This window comes from Danio rerio, chromosome 14 (genome assembly GCF_049306965.1).
Source record: "Danio rerio strain Tuebingen ecotype United States chromosome 14, GRCz12tu, whole genome shotgun sequence".
Lineage (NCBI taxonomy): Eukaryota > Metazoa > Chordata > Actinopteri > Cypriniformes > Danionidae > Danio > Danio rerio.
Genome location: NC_133189.1, coordinates 9,628,387 through 9,642,028, shown reverse-complemented (window position 1 = coordinate 9,642,028; position 13,642 = coordinate 9,628,387). Strand labels below are relative to the sequence as shown.

Below are 13,642 nucleotides of genomic sequence, written 5' to 3'. Positions count from 1 at the left end.
TTTATTTCATATATTAAGGTTTTTATTGATGATACTCCTAAAATCATAACACATAAATCCGCAGATTTTTACAAAATTCTTCACAGAAAAAGCAAAAAATGTCCGCAGATTCTTTCTGGCCCTAACAATACCTTATCTGGTCAGAGGATATAAATAATAGACAAAGAAATTGATAGAGAAAAGGGCAACATAAAAAATATAACAGCGATTAAGAGATTTAGTAGATTATACATAAAGGTCGTACAAATTATGTTTCGATTGTTTTCTTGTTAAGTCAAGAAATCTTTTATTTTTGTTTTGTCGCTGCCGAAACACGTCAGCAACCAGACCACATTACCGACACTGCGCATGCGTGGATCAACAGCAACCGCAGCATGGCTGAGCTTGGACAGAAACACGCGCTGGAGATGGTAAACGAGTTGATTTACGCATTGTATTATTATAATCTCGTTTGTATTATTCAGTATGCTTGAACGTGTTGGTGTAAAACCTAAATATTTGACAATTTTTGGCCAAATGAGGCTTTCTAATGTTTTTTTTTTCCCTCCAGTATGCTTTCACTTCTTTGTATCAGTTCAAAGTTTCATGTATATTTTTAATATTATCACAATAATATAATTACAGAAATATATTCTTTGCTAATACTAAGTAGTGACATCATATTTGCAGCCAATGACTATCAAAGTAAGTTACAACTTTGTTCTCTGTTAAGGTTTGATGTCATACTTGCATGTGATTTCAGACCAAATATTAAAAGTACCATGTTAAACAATAAATAGTGGGCATGTCGCACGTTGTGACTGAACAAATGTGCGAATGTTAATCCAACTTTACCTCGACGTAGATAAAACACTGTCAGTTATATATTGCTGTATTTGACACACACGAGGTGTTTGGACAGCTCTGGGCAAGCTGACTAGTTAAAGAATTCTGAGCTTTGTTTCTTCTTCTGTTTAGTACATCAAAGAAGAAACCTGTAATTATTGACTTCTATTGTATTTGTTTTACCTACGTTACTATGGTTGTCAATGATTTCAGCTTTATATATATATATATATATATATATATATATATATATATATATATATATATATATATATATATATATATATATATATATAGGGCTGCTCGATTTTGGGAAAAATCATAATCACGATTATTTTGGTCATAATTGTAATCACGATTATTCAAAATGATTATCAGTTGAAGTCAAAATTATTAGCTCTCCTGAGAATTCTTTTTAAATAAATATTTCCCAAATTATGTTTAACAGAGCAAGGAATTTTAACAGTATTTCCTATAATATTTTTCTTCTAGGCTTATTTGTTTTATTTTGGCTAGAATAAAAGCAGGTTTAAATATTTTGAAACCCATTTTAAAGTCTATAATAGCCCCTATATATTTTTTGATTGTCTGCAGAAGAAACTACTGTTATACAATGACTTGCCAAATTACCCTAATTAAGCCTTTGAACTGCACTTTAATCTGAATGCTTGCATTTTGAAAAATATCTAGAAAAAAATTATGTACGTCATCATAGCAAAGATAAAAGAAATCAGTAATTAGAAATAATGAGATATCAAAACTATTATGTTCAGAAATAAGTTTTAAAAAAACTTCCTTCCATTAAACAGAAATTGGGGAGGAAAAGGGTTGCTAATATTCAGGAGGGCTTATAATTCTGACTTCAACTGTATACATACAGTTATTTTCCACCCTGCAAAGGAAAGAGAAATAAATACAATAGAATAAAAATATGAAACAAACTGTGCTTTAAGCATCTTCACTGTAAGAAAAAAACTTTAGCTAGAAAAAACCTTCGGTCAAGAGCAGCGAGGGATTTTCTTGTTTTGTTTGATTAATGATAAAAACAGGCGGCAGCAGGAATAGTGCGCTGTCTCTTTAATGGTTTCTCTTTCATGTGTCTTTTGATCCTCAACTCGTTTGTTTATTACACAAATGTGTTCAGCTGGAAAGGGGGCGGTATATGATGCAATAATCGTTTATCTCGATTAATGCTTTTTCATAATCGTTTGAAGCCAAAATCGAAATCGGATTTTCGATTAATTCAAACTAAAACTCTCAACTAGACCTGTGATCAAATCTTCTACTTTCAAACAGGTCCGGACGGATGGAGCAGATGAGGGTTGTGTAACATTTGTGCTCAATGAAGAGGATCACACACTTGGAAACTCCCTCAGATACATGATCATGAAGAGGTAAGATAATCTATGTGTTTTATGTCTTTCTGAAAGCCATGGTAAATTATTTGGACATGATTCATGCTTAACTTTGTTTCCTTAGTCAGGACGTGGAATTCTGTGGATACAGCATCACACACCCATCAGAAAGCAAAATCAACTTCAGGATACAGACGCGAGGTGTGATATCTGACAGTTAGCATTTTGCTCAAAAGCAGGCAGAACTAGGCTTTAACTGTCTAGACCAGTGGTTCTCAAACTGTGGTACGTGTACCACTAGTGGTACGCAGGCTTCCTTCTAGTGGTACGCGGAGGAATGAAATACGTCATGTACATGCTACACACATTTCAAAATTTATCAAAAATGATGTATATAATATGCCATATATGACATGTAGCCTATATTTCTGAGGTAATCTGCCACTTTTTTTTAACTGTGCAGAGTTGTAGTTGCTTTACTGGGCCTACTACGCTACTGTATTTCAAAACTGCTCATTTTGGTGGTACTTGGAGAGTCAATTCTTTTCTGAGGTGGTACTTGATGAAAAAAGTTTGAGAACCACTGGTCTAGACCAGAACACTGATTCAGACTTAGCGTTGTTCTAAAAGTGTCTGTCTGATATGTAAATGTAATTTTTGTATAATATGGCTGCTGCACATTGATTAGAACATGTTCATTTTCAGTGAACAGTGTTCATTAGCTCTATGAATAATGTTGCAGATGGAGTTCCAGCATCTGAACCTCTGCGCAATGGGTTGAACAATCTGACAGATGTCTGCAAACATGTTTTGCAAACGTTTGAGGTAGGACTTGAATGCACAACGTCAACATGTTGAGTCTATTTACAATTTATAGTTTAATTTTTAGAAGGACCGAACAATATATTGAAATTACATTTTTGGGAAAAGTAAGACCAATGATTTTAGCAAAATTAAAAGGATAGTTCACACAAAAACAAAAAATTCTCACTATTTACTCACTCATTGGATGAAAATCTGGCTTTATTCGCATTCAGTTTGGCATGTAATCTGCATCTTTGGATGTAAACATAGTTATTGACATCCATATTAGGAACAAAAAAATACTATAGAAGTCAGTGGCTGATTTATTTCCAATGTTCTTCAGTATACGGTATATAGGTTGTGTTGGACTTTCCACTAGTCCCCCAGGTTCAAAGATTGGTCAGAGGCTTCAAATAAGTTTAAATTAATTTAATGAATCAAATGGATAAAGCGTACAGAGCGCTCTGGGCTGCAGAATAAACCCTTTACAGTATGAGGTTTACATGTGCGCGTTCCACAACACTCCCTAACCGTCGCAACCAAATATATATCGCCGATTTCTCTTTAGCCCCGCCCCGGGGCGCTTTAGTAAGAAAAATCTTCCATCCAGATCAGTTCAATCATCAGTTGTTAGGCAGAACAGCAATTCTGCACAGAAAAAGTTACGCAAACACATTACAGAGCCTGCAAGAGAGTGAGCTTGAGCCCCTCCCGTCCGTTATTGTTCCTGTAAATGAGCACACTCTGGAAGAAAAGATGTAACATTTCATTGATAACAAGTACTGAGGAGTTAACTTCTCGATTATCATTCACAAAAAGGCACAGCTGTTATGGAGCAAAATTATATAAGGTTAAGCACATAAGGTTATATGAGGATAAACACATCAGCATAAGTTTATGCAGTTAGTTAAAAACAAAGTCAATCTATTAATGCAAGGATTAGTCTTTTATTGCATAGGATATAGTTAAAATCCTCAAACATTCCTTTAGTTGTTTGTAATTAACTGGTTCTCGTGATACACAAAGTTAAATTGGAGGACAGGAAGTAAAAAACTGAATGGGAAACATAGGGCAAAGTCCTTATTTTTGCGATTTATACCATATTTCAAAAAGAGATATAAATAAAAAACAAACACATATGTTGGGCATGATCCTTATATCATGATGAGGGCCGAGTTATCTACTGAACTCAAATATATTGCCTGTAATCGAGGCAGTAGATACTGTGAGCTATTACATGGAAAAATATAATAAATGCTATAATGTTTATTTGAATTAAACTGTCACATGCAATTAGGCTATATAGTTACTGTGGTACAACACCCCTGTTGTAATAAACAAATTATCCAACAGTTTTCTACACTATACACCACCACAATGCACCAGTTTATACATTACAGTATTAGTTTATCAGTTAACTATACTACAGTGTTCTGTAGCATTCATTAACAAAGAGTTGTGCACATTATACACTTTATTATAGTGTAGTTTAAAAACATATTTATTATTAATTACTATATTTTCTTTCCATGCAGATAATGTTATATCTTCCAGACATCCTTATACACAAAAAAAACTGATAAAAGCATAGAAAAGCATGGGTGCACGTCGTCATTACGCATAGTAATCTTTTTATTTATTTATTTATTTTTTGTGGAGAGGTAAACAGTGCTCCACAATAATAAGCATCTAGTTTTGCTCGCAACAGTAGCGTTTCTTTTTTGTTCGGTCAACTTGCCATCAACAATCAACTCTAGATGTTAAGGTTACGGCCGAAACACCAGTAAATATGTGGAATCTTGCAAAACAAGACAAAGATTTAATTCCCGCAATAATATGGCAGAGGAATTCATATGTTTTTCTGGGTTTTGTATAAGTGTGGTGGTGTTTGTATCTGATTTTTATATAACACATTAACATATAATACACATAGCTAGACCTGTTTATAATCTTTACTGGTGCTGTCACATGAATTATCGCATTCAAAAAACATTTGTACAGATAGATGTATTGAATGAATGTTTAATACATGCTGCCTTTTCTTTCATTTTAAAGCTAGTTTCTTGAAATTTTCCACATTTATGAGCAAAAACTTTTGGAAGTCTGTAAAAGCCGTTCGGCATTTATCATTTTGGCTGATTTAAGCAATTATAAACAACAAAAAACTTAAACATTTTGATGTTTTGATAGTGATTTCAATGTAGAAGAATCACTTCCTGCCCTTCATATGAGTGTTTGTCGTCACCAATGATGTCATGTAAAAACAACCTACTCCTTCAGGTTCAACAGAAGAAACTCAGAAGAAAAAAAGAGACATCTGTGTGTGCTTGTTTCATGTTCATTTTGGCCTTCAGTATTAGTCCTTCATATATGAATTTTTCTATAAAATGTTCTCTGTGGCAGTCACACATTTGTCTGTGTGTGTGAGTGCATGCAAGACATTTCAATTGCATTTGTGCTCTGGATCCAGGGGCCTCATGTATCAACACTGCGTACGCACAAAAACTTTGCGTACGCCAGATTTCACGCTCACGTTTGGATTTACCAATGATGAAATGAACGTGAGAATGTCCGTTGGTCCACCGTCCACGCCAACTTCATGTCTGGCGTACGTGCATTTCCTGTGTGTGTTTGTTGTATTTCCATTGGCGACTCCTAGAGGCAATTATGTTAAATTGCACTCTACAAAGTATCTTTGAGCCATGCAATGGCAGCTGTATTGCATCCGCATGTCTAGCAGGTATATAAGGTTTCCATGCCATGCAGTTGACCAGCCAAACAGTAAAGCGCAATTTGCAGCGATTGCCGGTTTTCCCAATGTACTCGGAGCGATCGACTGCACGCACATTGCTATAAAGGCGCCATCTGAAGATGAATTTGCATACGTGAACCAGAAACATTTCCATTCAATAAATGTGCAAATAATATGTGATGCTCAAATGCGCTTAACATAATACACAAACTTATTAATGATTCCTACTTGTCTTCCTCGTGATAAAGAGTAGGCAAAATCTGATATGTAGTGGGGGAAAGAAGAAGAATGAGTTCATCAGACGCTGGATTCGAGCCGAGTTCATGATTGAATGTGTCAAACCATGTTGCCATACGCTTTACGAGCTACGCCACTCGCGCTGCTGTTTGCTGCTCTCTTTAGTTATTTTGTCTCTATCAATCAAACGATGATGGTTGTGAATCACTCAACTAGCTAATTCCAATGAGGTTTGCTATTTGCACTAGCCTAAATAGACACTACAAAATTTTACACCTTTACATCGGACCATTTCTTTTTTAATTCACTCACAGTGCGATATTCAGATGCCACTGCGTTAACCGCGTCAGCTAAACTCTCCCATATTTTTTATCTTTTGTTATTCCGGAGGACAAACTTGCAAATAACACCACTTTTCTTCGGTCTACCTCCGAAAGGAGCACCTCCAATTCACATTTTGTTCAAAGTTTCTCATTTTTGCTTACTTTTGCTATTGCTTTTTCAATTGGTTTTGCCAAAGTAGAGTCAATACCATATTCATACGGGGGAGGAGGCAGGGAGGGGTTTTGCGCTTGTGTATGTGCGCTCAGTTTCACGTTACTTCGGATGTACAAAGAGAATATGTGTGGGATTCGGCGTACGCAGTGTTTCATACATCTGAATTTTTTGCACGTTTACAGCTTTGTGCGTACACAATGTTTTAGTATGATTTTCTTCAAACATGAGGCCCCTGGTCTTTACAGAAACGTAAAACACTCCAGATTTCTACTGGGTTTTGAACAAATTAATCTTAAAGTTGTTTTTCACTTTTCCCAGCAGGGTCCAGTTATTCGAAAGTAGATCCAATCTATGATTTTGAATCTTGGAAATGTTTTTTTTTTTTAAGTAACAGAGGGATTTTGAGTTAAGATAAGACCATTTAATGCAATCTTTTGATTAGGATCGAACCTGTCCTTTGGGTTATTCAAAACTTTGAATTCAGATTGAGATCTATTTGATTAAAAAAAAAAAAAAAAAAACAGGATTATCCTGATGCCATCAGAAGGGTGGAATCAGTTGTGGGGGTTTTTTGGGGGGATTTTTTTTAACCAAATAAAAAAATTTTTTGAAGTTTTATTTTTTAAGTGAATCATCACAAATTTGGTGGTTACTGATGATATATAAATTCCTTCATATTTGAAACCTATATGAAGCATGTCACATCTAATGAGATACGGTAAACAACAACAAAATATCAAAGCAGAGTTGTATTAGAACAAACTAAACGATGTAAAATGTTTTCATTGCAAACATTGATTGCATCTTACCATTAAAACAAACAATGGCTGTTTGTGGCCACTGGTATTTTGCCTACCTGTTGTTGTTGTTGGTGGTGGTGGTGGTGGTGGTGGTGGTTTCATTTAAGGCAGTGGTTCTCAAACTTTTTTTCATCAAGTACCACCTTAGAAAAAAACTGTCTTTCCAAGTACCACCAAAATGAGCAGCAATGAAATACAGTAGCGTAGTTGGCCCAGTAAAGCAGCTACAACTCTGCACAGTTAAAAAACCTGGCAGATTACCTCTGAAATATAGCCTATATATAATATATGGCATATTATATACATCATTTTTAATAAATTTTGAATTATATGTAGCATGTACATGACATATTTCATTCCTCCGTGTACCACTAGAAGGAAGCCCGCGTACCACTAGTGGTACACGTACCACAGTTTGAGAACCACTGATTTAAGGCTTTGGTAAAACAGGATTTGGTAATCCTGAAATTTGGTGACTGGATCACGGTGACCCAACCCAATGTTCCTTTAAAAACTCATAAAAGTAAGATAGATCAGTTAAGTCTGGATGGCAAAACATGGGATTTCCAAATCTAGACCAATTTGATCCAGATTACATTTTTGAAAAACCCTTTATGCCCCTGAGAAAGGACATTAAAAAACACATACAGACAATTCCATTAGGTTGTCCTGACCATGTGGGTAAATTACATTTAATTCTTCAATATAAAATTACAATAGTTAAATGCGATGTTCTCAGCCACTGATTGTAAAGGTATTTGCAAAACCCATCAAATCTCCAACATCTTTCTCTTGTATTTTGATTTAAACAGGCACGGATGAAAGAATTCAAGGAGCAAGAAGAATCCATGACATGAAGAGCACAACAACACTTGGCGAATGCTGAGCGACGTTCCCAAAATATAAGTTGTAGAAATGTTTTGTATGTATGAACTTGTATATCAGTGAGATTTATTTTTGTGAGCATGTGGACACTGGTAAATTGTCATGCAGTGTAGTCATAATAATAGCAACAGAATATTTATTTTAGAATATCATAAGTATGCTATAAGATCAAAAATTAGGAATGTTTTTAAAATGATGCATCAAATGAGGAAGTTTCTGTTTTGAATGCAGATCATTTATTTTGACGTATACCATTTCTGAAAAATAAAAATGGTATAAAAATGATGACTTTTACTAGTCTACACTCCTTTTTATTAATCTGTTCTGCATGGTGTGGCATTATGTGTGCAGTGATACACTTTTGCATTGTTTATATGTGAGTTTTTTTTACACTTTAAAGGTTTTCACATAGCTGGCTGTTTTAGTCACTTGTTGCTCAGGCTCTGCCAACATTTTAGTGAAACATGTAAATGGTAATCAGGTATCTACAACTCCAAAGCACAAAAAGTTGGCACAGTATAGAACACAATTAAAAGAGTAAATAGTGATATCTACATTTTTTACTTGTATTTCATTGCAGACAATATGAACAAAATATATATTTCATATTTTGTCTGGCCAACTTAATTTCATTTTTAAATATACACCCTCTCCTGTCATTCAGGACTGCATCAAGAATAGTCATTCACCTATCAGAAATATCACCACATGGGCCCAGGACTACTTTAGCAAACCTTTAAGTACCACAATATGTAGTTTCATCCACAAATGCCAGTTAAAACTGTACTGTGCCAAAGGAAAGCCCTGTGTTAACAGTGTCCAGAAGCGCCGTCCACTTCTTTGAGCTGGGAGGCATGTGGCATGGACCATCACTCAGTGGAAACGTTTACTGTGGTCAGATGAATCAGGTATTTTTGGAAGAATTGGACATCGTGCACCGAACCAAAGAGAAAAAGAATCATCCCGACAGTTACCAGCACCAAGTCCAAAAGCCAGGGTGTGTCATGGTATGGGGCTGCGTCAGTGATGTTGGCAAAGGTAACCTGCACTTCTGGGATGACATCAATAATGCTAAAAAAAAAAAGTACATTGAGATTTTGGAGAACATGCTGCCGCCTTCTCCAAGGACATTTCAACAAGACAATGCAAAACCACATTCTGCACACATTACAAAGTCCTGGCTGCGGAGGGAGAGAATATAGGTACTTGAATGGCCTGTCTGCAGTCCTGACCTGTCTCTAATAGAGAATGTGTGGTGCATTTTGAAGCGCTAATTGTGACAATTAAAACCCGTACTGTTGTCCACCTTAAGACTTGTTTGCAGGAAGAATGGGACAGAATTACACCTGAAACACTTTATCACTTGGTGTCTTCAGCCCCTAAACCTTTTTTAAGGGTTGTGAAAAGGAATGGCAACATTACAAAGTGGTAAATGCTTTACTGTTCCAACTTTATTTTAAATGTGTTGCAAGAACCAAAATTGGTATATGTGTTTATTTAAAAAAAAATCAGGAACACATTAAATAATGTGCTGTTCTGTTGTCTGCATTGAAATAAGTCAAAGTAAATTTAGAAATCACTTTCGTTCTGATTTTTCAACTTTTTCTGATTTTGGGGTTGTGTATAGTTTTTTAAACTGTGATTTCGAGTGATTGTGCCAGATAATTTTCCATAAATGTGTGTAAAAGTTCACGTGAAATGTCAAATTTTATTCAAATGCGTGATGTAATTTGAACTGAAACATGAAGACAAGGTGGGACAGAATATTATTAATTTAACTTGTTTATTATTGTACATGATGTCATTCATTGTTATGGTTAATATGATTGTATTGTTAAAACAATTAAAAAAAAAGTGTCAGAATAGCTCCTCCCCCTTTTAAAAGAAAAGCCAGCCAATACCATTTTGTTTTTATTACAGCTCAGCTGGTGAGTGGTTAAGCTCAAAAGTGAATCAAATGAAGAGCAAATGAGAAGCGTCTTGAAGGGGGCGGGACATGTCAGATACCGTAGAGCATTTGATTGGTTAGAAGATTTGATGTAAAACTGAAGTATGAGGTGATGTCTAAAAAATGGTTGCATTTAAGCGTAAATGACAAATTGATGTTCTGCAAATTTTTTAACTGTTTTGGAGCACACTAACTTTTAGATATCCTTAAGACTAACGCACTGATACTAACATCTAAAACCTTATTTGGATTTCATTGGGACTTTTAAGTGCAGAGTACTGTGGCAAGGCAATGCTGAATCGACAAACAAGGACTGTAGTGCAGTCATAAATGGGATAAATAAAATAAAACACATTTACCTTTAGTCATTTAGCAGACACTTTTATTCAAAGCGACTTACAAATGAGGACAAGGAAGCAATTTACACAACTATAAGAGCAACAATGTATAAGTGCTGTAGGCAAGTTTCAAGTATGTAAAGTGTAAAAAGCAAAACATTAGTATTTTTATTTTTTGTAGTACAGTTAGCCATAGAACCAGAGAAGCAATTGCAGATTAGGAAGTAAAGTGGAGACTAAATAGTTGAGTTTTTAGTCGTTTCTTGAAGACAGCGAGTGACTACCGTTCTGATGCAGTTAGGGAGTTCATTCCACCAACTGGGCAGATTGAACGCGAGAGTTTGGGAAAGTGATTTCTTCCCTCTTTGGGATGGAACCACGAGGCGACGTTTCTGGAGGGCACATAGATCTGCAGAAGTGAGAGCAGATAAGGAGCAAAGCCAGAAGTCGCTTTGTAAGCAAACATCAGAGCTTTGAATTTGATGCGAGTAGCAACTGGCAGCCAGTGCAAACATGAGTTGCGGAGTGACATGTGCTCTTTTAGGTTCATTAAAGACCACTCCTGCTGCTGCATTCTGAAGCAGCTGAAGAGGTTTGATAGAGTTAGCTGGGAGCCCCGCTAGTAGAGAGTTGCAATAGTCCAGTCTGGAGAGAACAAGAGCTTGAACAAGGAGTTGAGCTGCATGTTCAGATAGGAAGGGTCGGACCTTTCTGATGTTACAGAGTGCGAATCTGCAAGATCGAGCAGTTCTTGAAATGTGGTCAGAGAAGTTTAGTTGGTCATCAATCGTTACTCCAAGGCTTTTCACCGTTTTGGATGCAGTAATGGTTGTCCCGTCCATCTGGATTGAAAAGTTGTGATGTGGAGTCAGGTTGGCAGAAACTTCTAGCATTTCTGTTTTCGTGAGGTTAAGCTGAAGATGATGATCTTTCATCCAGTGTGAAATGTCTGACAGGCAGGCTGAGATGCGAGGAATCGTCAGAGTGAAAAGAGAGGTATAACTGGGTATCATCAGCATAGCAGTGGTAGGAAAATCCATGTTTCTGGATGACTGATCCTAGAGATGTCGTGTAGATGGAGAAGAGAAGTGGCCCAAGAACAGAGCCCTGTGGTACCCCAGTGTTTATGAGCTGTCAGAGAGGTAAGATCTGAACCACTGAATAACAGAAAACAAAGATAAAGGTGTTGCAAAACACCACTTTGTGCAAGACAGTCTCACATTCTAATAGATTTTTTTTTTAAGAATTGTAAAGAAAATTAACAGCTAACTTTGTGTTGTCACAATGTCAGTAGCCTATGAACAATGTGTGCTTTGTCTTTGTATTATCTCCATGCAGATCTCCCATTTTAAATTATGTGGTGGATAACAGCTCAAATGCTTTTATGAAAATGGCAGATAATCTTTTTTTTTAATTCCATCTCCAATAAACTACAAGAAGTCCACTGCATTATATGTTTAAGTTTAACTAAGTCATTTTTAACTTTTAGTAAATTTTTATTAAAAGCTTATCCTGCAAATGGTGAATTGTCACTTTGTCAATATAATTATGAACAGTGCAGAAAATAAGCAATGTCTAAAAGGCTCAGTTTCCAGGAATTAAGAAAGCTCTTAACTAAATGAAGACATTTTGAAAGCACGACACATTGATAGTTCTTTGGAATTTTTATTCTCAAACGTTGTTTAAACTGATCAATATATTCATATTATTTAAGACTCATTTTAAGAGCTATCAGTTTATCATGATTTCAGAGGAAAAATATAAATATCTCTCTTTCTTTGTTGGTAAAGCTTAAACAATATTAACAAATGCATCTTTTGTTAATGCCTTTTCCCCATACCCTTACAGCACGTGCTATATACAAGCTGTGAATGCCTTATCCTTCATATAGCCTAATCATGAATTTCTTTGGGAATTTTTTTCCTCAATACATCCATTAGATTGTAGGAGGAGAAAAAATAAAAGGAAAATTTTGAATTATTATATCAGCAATATTCTTCAAAATACAAGGGCAATAAATTACAATACAACATTTACATTTAAAAAAAAAAAAAGCAAAGGACAAAACAAGAAAAGTCATGTCCATAATCAGGTTTTTATTTGCAATGCAAAGAATAGATTCAAGGCTTTAAAATAATGTCGGGGTTTCTGCAGGATTCATCAAGTCAAATTTAAGACTTTTTAAGACCCTTCTTAGAACATTGAGAATGAAAGAATTTTAGACTTTTGCAGGGTTGAGATTTGTTCCTAGCATTATCATGAGGAATTGTGTGATTGTTTTTTTTTTTTCCTGATTAGAGAATTAAATTTAGAGAATGTGCTGTTAAAATGTCTAACAGCTACAAAATACTTAAAGATAAAAAATAAAGTTTTATTGAGATGTATTGTTGATTGGATGGTTGTCGGCCCAACTGAAATGCATTAGACAAAGCAAAATTAAGACCTATTTAAAATGATTTAAGACGAACAACCCAATATTGCTGTGAATTTAAGACTCTTTTGGGGCCTAAAATTTAGTTTTTAAAATTTAAGACTTTTTAAGACCCAGTAGACACCCTGGATGTACTTTTTTTTATTAACGTTATATCTTGTTTCAAATGGTGTGAAGTAACAAATACAAAAACTCAAATTATTGTAATTGAGTAGTTTTTCCCAGGAAATGTAATTTACAAAGTAGTTTTAAAAATGTGTACTTTTACTTTCCCTTGAGTACATTTTAGTGCAGTATCGGTACTTTTACTCCTCTACTTTCCTTCAACCTGCAGTCACTAGGCCTACTTAGTTTTTTCCTGTCTATGGAGATTAGAAATATTAATCCTGTGATTCCTGTCCAATCAAATCGCACATAGAAAGTAAATTGCTTCATTATGAACTACCTCAAGACATGGATGCTTTATAATGGCAGCAAACTGTTTGGAAGCATTAAAATTGTCCAAGAAGATGTTAAAAATCTTTACACCCAATGATCGAGAGACTGTTTAGACTGCATGCTACTGATGAGGAGATGACAGATGTTTACTGTATGATGACCAAAATGGCCTTAAACAATAACTAAACGCACTACAGAATGTTACGTTTACACACATTTCCACAAATTACATGTGAACATCAGCTTTTTACAGCTTAATACTCACTACTCATAAGTACTTTTAAAAGGCATGCCCGTAGCCAGGGTTCGGGGGGTTTGAACGAACCACCCC

The 13,642-nt window shown here is 35.4% G+C and overlaps 1 protein-coding gene across 2 annotated transcripts; it reads left to right on the top strand.

Annotated features, from left to right (window-relative positions):
• The first annotated feature begins 359 nt into the window (after window positions 1-359).
• polr1d (RNA polymerase I and III subunit D) lies at window positions 360-8,421 on the top strand. Of its 2 annotated transcripts, none has more exons than XR_012389484.1 (5): window positions 360-410; window positions 2,122-2,219; window positions 2,305-2,381; window positions 2,923-5,439; window positions 6,700-6,969. XR_012389484.1 is itself a non-coding variant. In NM_001003888.1 (5 exon segments), coding segments are annotated over 5 exon segments (339 nt in total). In that variant the 5' UTR covers window positions 360-374; the 3' UTR covers window positions 8,129-8,421.
• The last annotated feature ends 5,221 nt before the right edge of the window (window positions 8,422-13,642 follow it).